Source organism: Gekko japonicus, unplaced genomic scaffold (assembly GCF_001447785.1).
Source record: "Gekko japonicus isolate JY-2015 unplaced genomic scaffold, Gekko_japonicus_V1.1 scaffold336, whole genome shotgun sequence".
Lineage (NCBI taxonomy): Eukaryota > Metazoa > Chordata > Lepidosauria > Squamata > Gekkonidae > Gekko > Gekko japonicus.
Window position 1 is genome coordinate 662,791 of NW_015172014.1, and position 9,401 is coordinate 672,191.

General features: G+C 54.4%; 1 protein-coding gene across 1 annotated transcript in view; it reads left to right on the top strand.

Moving 5' to 3' along the window:
• TNK1 (tyrosine kinase, non-receptor, 1) overlaps positions 1 to 9,401 on the top strand; it is a 34,378-nt gene that overhangs the window by 13,560 nt on the left and 11,417 nt on the right. Inside the window, exons 2-6 of the mRNA XM_015420312.1 lie at positions 2,362 to 2,534; positions 4,274 to 4,347; positions 6,483 to 6,674; positions 8,444 to 8,596; positions 9,090 to 9,358. Of these exons, the coding sequence (XP_015275798.1) occupies positions 2,372 to 2,534; positions 4,274 to 4,347; positions 6,483 to 6,674; positions 8,444 to 8,596; positions 9,090 to 9,358 (851 nt within the window). The 5' untranslated portion in view covers positions 2,362 to 2,371. The remainder of the gene's footprint in view (positions 1 to 2,361; positions 2,535 to 4,273; positions 4,348 to 6,482; positions 6,675 to 8,443; positions 8,597 to 9,089; positions 9,359 to 9,401) is intronic.

Sequence of the window (9,401 nt, forward strand, 5' to 3'; positions counted from 1 at the left end):
TCTTCTTCTTCTTCTTCTTCTTCTTCTTCTTCTTCTTCTTCTTCTTCTTCTTCTTCTTCTTCTTCTTCTTCTTCTTCTTCTTCTTCTTCTTCTTCTTGCTGCAGTGGGACTCTGGCGTTATGCCCCACGGTGGTCCCCCTCTCCTCCCCAAATCCCGTCCTCCCCAGGCTCCACCACCGAATCTCCAGGGATTTCTCAGCCCAGAGATGGGGACCCCCTAACACAGGCCAGGAGGGAAAGCGATGCCTGGATGTGGGGGCCTGTGCCCCCCAGGCCAGGGGGCCTGGCTTTCAGGGGGCTTTGAAAAGCAGCAACCATCAAGGGAGAACTTGTGGGGCGGGGGCAGCTCGGAGGGGACTCCCAAGGAGCCTCTCTGGCCAAGAGGCCAGTAAAAGTTGCCAGCATCTTTCTGGCTTTGGGGGGGATCTGAATCGTGACCGGTGAAAAGTCCCCCCCCCACACACACACAACACCCTATCACTGCGCGTCTCCATGCTGGAGAAAGCGTTACCTGTTGGACTTCTGCCTGTCAAGCAGTTGTTGTCGTTCTGCCAGGAAAGGAACGATGGGCAGTCAGCGGCCAACGGCCGGATCTGTCTAAACTCGGAAGGTCTGTCCCATCCCGCATTCTGCTTCCCAGTGCGGCGCAGTGGTTAAAGTGTCAGATCTGGGAGCCCCAGATTCGAATCCCCTCTCTGCCATGAAAGCTTGCTGGGAGTGACTTTGGACCAGTCACACACTCTCAGCCTCACAGGCAGGGCTATTTTTGGGCAGGAACGCACAGGAACGGAGTTCCAGCTGGCTCCCGAGTTGGCCACACCCAGCAGGAACTCATTAGCATAATAGGCCACACCCAACAGCAGAAACTCATTAGGATTGGCTACATTAGGGGGCGTGGCCTAACATGCAAAGGCGTTCCTGCTGCAAAAAAAGGCCCTGGGTCTTGACAATAAACAAGGTAAACAGAATAAAAAGCAAAAGGTGGGTGTGGCTGGATGACCACACTTCTGGTAACATGGGGTGCGGCCTAATGTGCTGGCAGGGGTGTGGCCTAATGTGCTAATGAGTTCCTGCCATTGGGTGTGGCCTATTATGCTAATGAGTTCCTGCTGGGCTTTTTCTACAAAAAGAGCCCTGCTCACAGGGTTGTTGTGAGAATACAATGGAGGAGAGGAGAATGGGGGAAGCCAGCTTGGGTCCCCGCCAGTGTTCCCTCTAAGCTGAGTCAGGTTGAGCCAGCTCACAGTTTTTTAGGCTCCGGCTCACACATTTTTGTCTTCGCTCAGGAAGGATGGGGCTCCAGAGCAAACTAATTTATGCAGCAGCCAAATCACCTGCTCACAATTTTAATGCCAGGAGCTCAGAAAGTAGAATTTTTGCTCACAAGATTCCACAGCTTAGAGGGAGCATTGGTCCCCGCTGGGGGAGGAAGGCGGGGCACAAACGGAGTCGATAAATACGTGTAGCCTTCTGGAAATCCGTGAGAAGCCCGCCTCAAGATGTCAGGGCAACTGCCACTCCCTAGGGGCTGGTGTTCAGAGGTATACTGCCTCTGACTCTGGAGGGTCTGTTTCTGGCATAGGTGTAGGGCTGGACTGAAGCCACAGAGCATCTACTCTGACCCGCCCCTCCTCAAAGACCAGCCCACACAATCTGAGGCAGGCCGCAAAGAGAAAGTATGTTCACATCTTCAGAGTCCTCTGCGACCGGGGAGCGACATAGCTGCAGGACAGCCTCTCCCCTTAGGTGCCCCAAAGAGCTCTGAGATCAGGGCCCTGCAGGATATAGTGCAATTCCACAGGGCCTGCGAGACAGAGCTCTTCCGCCAGGCCTTTGGCTGTGGCAGTGGACGCCTGAAGATCTTGGCCTTCCCTGTACACACTGCCCGGGTGAACTGCCCTCAAGAACCGTCCTGGCACCTGCTGAATGGGCTCTGTTGTTCGTCTTCATGTGCCCTCTTGCCAGTGGTTGGCATCAGTGGGCACCGGAGATAGTGCTGTTTTGTGTTGGTTTTAAATTCTAAACTGTTATGAACTGTATCTATTTGTACTATGATTTGACTGTTGCGACCCGCCCTGAGTCTGCTTGCAGGGAGGGTGGGATAGAAACCCAATGATAAATAAATAAATGAATGACTTGTGCAAGTGAGTCAAGTTACGTATTGTAGGGGCAAACATTTAAAATAAAATAAAATTACAGTCCCCAGAGTCAGGAGACTGGGCAGTGTTTCCAGCCAGGCTAGGGCTCAGGCCAGGGCCTTGGGGTGGGGTCACTAAAGTAGAGTTTGGGGCTGTCTGTTGGGTCCCTCTTGATGTGGGTGCGAGGAATGTTTGGGCTAATCTTGTTCCCCCTCTGCTCAAGAGATGCCCTCATGGCACCAGATGACGGCACCGAATGGTTGCTGCAGCTGCTGACGGAGATCCAGTTGGAGCAGTTTTACAGCAAGATCCGCAATGAACTCCACGTGACACGCCCGGGCCATTTTGATTACGTCAGACCCTCCGACCTCGACCGCATTGGCATGGGGCGCCCAGGTAGGGGTCGTGGGTGAACTGGGGGGTGGGTGGACAGAGGGGAACTGGCAGAGCTGAGGGTTCAGTGGACAGGCATAACCAGGATTTCTGCTCCTCAAGAGGCCTTCAGCGTATATATCCCCAGTAACTAAGCTTTTGCCCACAAAGTCAAGTTTCTAGTCCTTAGGAATTACAGAGAGAAGACTTTAAGGAAATGCGAACAGAGCTCGGTGTGAAATTCCAGAGGCTGACTCAACAGGACTTCTGGTAGTCAAAGATAGGAATTTATGTCACAGCAAAGCCCACCCCTTCTCAAAAGCCGGGGGGCAAATAATAGTGCCTTTCCTTCTTTACACCCCCACCCTGGCCTGTGCTAAACAGCTCCAGAGATGACGCAGAAGAATCACTCTGTGCATCCCCTGAAAGAAGTCCATATAGTTATTTATTTGCAAAATGTACTTCCTGCCCTTACAAGGGCCACCGAGGAAGCGAACAGTTTAAAACGTTCCTGATAAAAATCACATTTTAAAACCATTAAAATCGCCCCTCCAGACACACATTTGTCAAGACGGCGTTAAAATACGTACAAAACACAAAAGCCGCAATTAAAGCCCTGGTTTAGGAAAGCGAGGTACTGGCGGGAACGCTGGTGCCGTGACGGAGAAGTCTGGGGATGCCAGTTTCCAGGTGGGACCTGGAGAACTCCTGGAAATACAACTGATCTCCAGACTGCAGTGATCAGTTCCCCTGGGGAAAAAAACGGCTGCTTTGGAGGGTGAACTGTATGGCACTGTACTCCATGGGGGTCCCTGTCCTCCCTGGGCCCCACCCCCAACTCTCCAGGGGTTCCCCAACCTGGATCCAGCCACCCTACCCCTCAATCTCCCGCAGGGGGTCAAGGGGAGACCAGGCTGCCCTGCCAAGAGGGTCCCCTCCCCCCCTCTGGCTGCTCAACCTCAGAAGACGGGGGGCACCCGAATCAACGCCTCTGGAGATGACCCTAGTGGTTGGGTGGGTTCACAGGGCAGAGGTCCTCTTTGCCAGGACCAGGGCATTTTCGGTGGCGGCTCCTACCTGGTGGAAGGAGCTCCCGGAGGAGATCCGGGCCCTGCGGGGCCTTTCTCAGTTCCGCAGGGCCTGCAAGACGGAGCTCTTCCGCCAGGCCTTTGAGTAGGAGCCACCGCCACCACTATTCCACCATTGCCTTCTATGCACCGTCGTACTATCACCATGATTGTCTGGATCCCATTGGGGGGGTGAGGCGCCTCGGCATGAAGTGGACGATAGATTTCAGGAAGCTACCGCTGGGTTTAAGATCTACCCATCTTTGTTTAAATTTGTATTGTAAATTTGCTATTGGATTTTGTTGTTTTATACTATGCATTTTATTGTTATAATCTTTGCACATTGTGCCCTTGTCAGCCGCCCTGAGCCTTCGGGGTAGGGCGGGATATAAATCCAAGGATAAATAAATGAATAAATAAAACTATAGTATGAGAAATTTGGTCTAGCTTGACTGGTGACTTGGTACTGGGTTCGATTCCCCATTCCTCCACTCGCACCTGCTGGATGACCTTGGGCAAGCCATAGTTCTGGTCAGAGCTGTTCTCTCAAGAGCAGTTTCTCTCAGAGCTCTCTCAGCTCCACCTGCCTCACAGGGTGTCTGTTGTGGGGAGGGGAAGGGGAAGGAGTTTGTAAGCTGCTCTGGGACTCTGAGTGAAGGACGGGGTATAAATCCAATCTCTTCTTCTCCTTTTTAGGACAGAGACGGTTAGAAGATGCCTTGAAGCGCCGGAAACCCCCAGGGCAGCGTCCCATTTCCTGGGTGTACAAGGTTTGTCTTTTACCCTCCCCTGCTTGCTTCTGGGCTCAGTCCCAGTTCTGACTTTGAAATCGCCTCAAGACCAAGGACCCACATAGCCAAGGACCACCTGTGCCAGTGAGTTGCCCCCGTTTGAGGTTGCTGGCTTGGCATCGACTGTGGCCATTCCTTTTCAATAGCAGCTCCCTCTGTATGGAACAAGTCTGTGGCAGTGGTGAGGGAAGACACCAAGGAATTTCAGACAGACGATATAATCCGGAAGAGGAACGGATCCAAACGGTTTCTGGTCTGTCATTTCAGCTTAGAGGGAACACTGGAGACAAGATGGCCGCACTCTTGCTCAGGCTGCCTGGAAATGGCAGTTAGTTGCCAATGCAGGAAAAGAGCTCCCACAGGCCGTCTGCTTGCTTCTGGGCTCAGTCCCAGTTCTGACTTTGAAATCGCCTCAAGACCAAGGACCCACATAGCCAAGGACCACCTGTGCCAGTCAGTTGCCCCCGTTTGAGGTTGCTGGCTTGGCATCGACTGTGGCCATTCCTTTTCAATAGCAGCTCCCTCTGTATGGAACAAGTCTGTGGCAGTGGTGAGGGAAGACACCAAGGAATTTCAGACAGACGATATAATCCGGAAGAGGAACGGATCCAGGAATTATAAGCTGCCATAAGGGGCATAAATATTTTGGTGAAATCATTCCATTTCCTCTACCAGTCACTGTGTAATGTAGAGTGTTCTGTCACAGCTTAAAGTGTGGTTTCTGCATGAAAGTCTGTGAGTCTGTTTTTCTTTCCATCCCCCAGCATCACCAAAAAAAAAACCCCCTCCTTCTTTGGATGATTTTTTTTGGGTTGCCGGGAGAGGAAAAATCAGAAGGGACATTTCACTTCATTTAATTCGGGATGATTACAAATTGTAGCCTCAGGGAAAGATCCAGGCCCAGTTCTCCATCATTGGCTCTTTGCCACAAGGTATAGACAGGAACTCTTGGTCTGGGGCAAGGGATGCTCCGTGTTCTTGGTGCTTGGGGGGTGGTCAACAGCGGGAGGGCTTCTGGTGTCCTGCTGGACCTCCTAATGGCTCCTGGTATTTTTGGCCACTGTGTGACCGAGTGTTTGACTGGATGGGCCTCTGGTCTGATCCAAAATTAGCTTCTCTTATGTTCTTATGTCTGGGGCAAGGGATGCTCTGTCTTCTTGGTGCTTGGGGGGGTGGTCAAAAGTGGGTGGGCTTCTGGTGTCCTGGCCCCACTGCTGGACCTCCTGATGGCCCCTGGTATTTCTGGCCACTGTGTGACACAGAGTGTTGGACTGGATGGGCCATTGGCCTGATCCAACACTGGCTTCTCTTATGTCCTTATGTCTTAACAGAGGACCATCAGAGGTCCATCAGTGGCTATTAGCCACAAGGTATAGATAGGAACTCTCGGTCTGGGGCAAGGGATGCTCTATGTTCTTGGTGCTTGGGGGGGGGGCAATAGTGGGAGGGGCTCCTGGTGTCCTGGCCCCACTGCTAGACCTCCTAATGGCTTCTGGTATTTTTGGCCACTGTGTGACACAGAGTTAGACTGGATGGGCCTTTGGTCTGATCCAAAATTAGCTTCTCTTATTTTCTTAATGCCACCCCCCCACGACTCCTTGGGGCAGCACAATGAGGTGGGCAGCGATGTCCCCCAGATACAGGGGTCCCAACCAGTTTGAGCCTGTGCCATTGCACCTTTGCCATTATAGTGGGGTGGGCCCGGCCACAAAATGTCTGCCACAGCTGACCTTCAGTCACGCAATGAAGATTCTTGGGCCGTGGCAGCAGCTGTGGCCAAAATGACATTTCTAAAACCTGCCAAGCCAATCAACTCTCCAGTGGCCAATCAGAAGCCTTGCTGGGCAAAAAGCGGCCTCTGGCCTCACCCACTGGGTGGGCGGCAGGAGAGGGGACCGTGGGCACCAGACCTCGGGGGTCCCCACTTGCCCCCAGCCATCAGCAGATGGGAGGAGGCTGGGCAGCGGCGCCGTCTCGTCCCAAATAAGTCAGGCAGGAGGGAAGGAGTGCGGGTGGGGAAGGAAGGAAGGCCCTGGAGACGGTTGGCGAGGGTGCTTCTGAGAGCCCGCACTGCCACCGCCACGCTCTCCCCTGTCTCTTCTGCCCCTGCCAAGATGTTCACCGGAGGGAAAAGTCCAGAAAACGAAGAAGCCCCCGCCTGCCAGCCCTCCACGCCCCGCACGGACCCGGACGTCTCCCTGAAGTGCCTGATCAGCGAGTGGGATTTGGCCCTCCGCGAACGCCTCGGGGACGGCTGCTTTGGGGTGGTGCATCGTGCCGAATGGAACACCCCCGGCGGCACGACGGTGAGTTTCCCGCTCTGCTCGCCAGGCCGACTTGTCACCTGGCCTTCTCGCTGCCCCCCCCCGCATCTCGTCCGATTGCTTGTGCTCCTCCTGGGGCGGGGGGGAGACACTCTGGACTGACTGCAGTCATTGGGGGGGGTGTTCAGTAGACTGTTGTTGTTCTTCTCATGCATGTTGGATCCCCCCTCGTCCCTTGGTAGCCATCCAGTGACCCTGCCCATTGATAAATGGCTGTTACCTATGGTTGCTTCATGGAACCTCCATGTCCAGGAGCGATCTATCTCTGAGTGTCAGATGCCTGGGGGAAACAGGGAATCCTGCCACCTCCATGCCCTACTTCTATGCCTTGTAGCTTCTGGTTCCCAACTTCGAGATGGGCAATTCCTGGAGATTCGAGGCGGAGCCTGGGGAGGGTGGGTTTGGGGAGCGGAGGGACCTCAATGGGGCCCAGTGCCATAGACTCCACCCTCCCGAGCAGCCGACTTCTCCAGGGGGACTGGTGTCTGTAGTCTGGAGATGAGCGATAATGCCAGAAGATCTCCAGGCCCCACCTGGCGGTTGGCAACTCTACATTGCCACAAGGAAGTTAGACTAAATGGCCAGATTTTGCCAAAGGTCTGATCCCCTTCTGTTCATACTCCCCGCTGTGCAGCTCCCCACCAGTGATCCCTCTAAGCTGTGGAGTCTCATGAGCAAAAAGTCTACTTTGTGAGCTCCTGGTGTTCAAGTTGTGAGCGAGCAATTTGGCTCCTGCCTAAATCAGTTTGCTCTGGAGCCCCATCCTTCCTGAGCGAAGACAAAAATCTGTGAGCTGGAGGCTAAAAAAACTGTGAGCTAGCTCACACTCACTCAGCTTAGAGGGAACACTGCAGTCCCCACTCCACCCCACTCTCAACAGAGGGCTCCCCCAGCTTGAGTGTTAGACCAGGACATGAGAGAGCCAGTTCGGTGTAGTGGCGGCCTCTAATCTGGAGAACCAGGTTTGATTCCCCACTCTCCCACATGCAGCCGGCTGGGTGACCTTGGGCCAGCTCCAGTTCTCTGAGAGCTGTTCTCTCAAGAGCAGTTCTCTTAGAGCTCTCTCAGCCCCACCTACCCCACGGGGTGTCTGTTGTGGAGAGAGGAAGGAAAGGAGATCGTAAGCCATTCTGAGACTGTGGGTTGTCAGACTTCCGCAGCAATCAGTTCCCAACAGCTTTCATTGAAAGAAGTAAAGTGTACTGAGACATTGAGAGTATGCCGCTATCTTTAACACTTTCAGTGTTAGAACCGGTATAAAGAGTGCGAAGGAAACAGATATGCATTGTTCAAAAGAATCCCCTGATGGCTCCGGTCCAATCAGAGGCCAGGTAGGAACCCGCCCAAGTAACAGGTAATAATTCTCAGGAGAAAAGTGCACCAGACACTCAAAGTCAGAGGTTTGGTTACGTAAATAAAGACAGGAACCGCAGGGGAAATGAAAGCTAAAATTCCAGAGTCCCCCCCTCACACCCATGGCAGCTAGCATAGCCAGAGGCCTAGCTGACACTGGGTGAAGGGTGGGTATAAATCCAAGTCGTCCTTGTCGTCTTCTTCTGCTGCTGCTGCTCCTCCTCCTCCAATGGGCGACCATGGGTCAGTTTCTGCCTATCCTGCCTTGCAGGGTTGTTGTGGGAGCAAAATAGAGGAAGGAGGAAAGCCACAGGGGCCGTCCTGGGATCCCGGAAGGAGGGGTGGGATAAACTGTGATAACTCGCGAAACCCCCATGCCCGTCTGCCCCCCTCCCCAGATTCCAGTGGCGGTGAAGTCTCTACGTTCCGACATCTCGTCCGACCCCGGTGCCCTCATCGACTTCCTGAACGAGGTCAACGCCATGTGCTGCCTGAACCACCCCAACCTCCTCCGCCTGCACGGGGTGGTGCTCACCCAGCCCCTCAAGATGGTAAGGGGGGCGAGAGGGAGAGGATGCCAGCTGGAGACCTGTGCTTTCCCTGGGGGTCAGGAGGGCTAGAGCGGCAGGGATGCCCGGGTCCTTGGGAGAAGGTGCAGGAGGGACTCAGGACCTCTGGGGCTGGCCTGAGACATTGCGCTGCCCTGGTCCCCGGGTTCGAATCCCAACTTCTACCTTGTGTGACCTTCGGCCCATCGCAAGCTCTTAGCCTGGCCTACCCCAAAGGGCTGTTGTGTGAAAGCAGAGAAGGAAAGAATGATGTTCCAAGCCTCTTTGAGTCCCAGCTGTGGGGAGAAAAGCAGGAGATAAATCAGTTCATAAAATGCATCGTCCCTTCCTGCTGTTAACCTCGGGGAAATTCTCCTGCACGGCCCTGCTGAAAGGAAGAGGAGGTGCAGGCCCCCTTTTGGGCGCCCACATTCCTCCGGAGCAGGTGGGACCTGGGATCAGGACCCCTTGGACACCTTCTCCTCCCTCCCCACAGGTGACGGAGCTGGCCGCCCTGGGCTCTCTGTACGACCACCTCCGCCCGCCCTTCCCCCTCCACCGGCTCTGGAGCTACGGCCTGCAGGTGGCCAAAGGCATGGCCTACCTGGAAGCCAAGCTCTTCATTCACCGCGACCTGGCCGCGCGCAACATCCTCCTGGCCTCCGAGGAGCACGCCAAGATTGGCGACTTTGGACTCGTGCGTCCGCTTGCAAGCAAGAGCGACCGCTACATCATGTCTGCCCATCGCCGCATCCCGTTTGCTTGGTAAGAGTCTGAAATCCTGCCCCCCCCCCCCGAATTGTGGCAG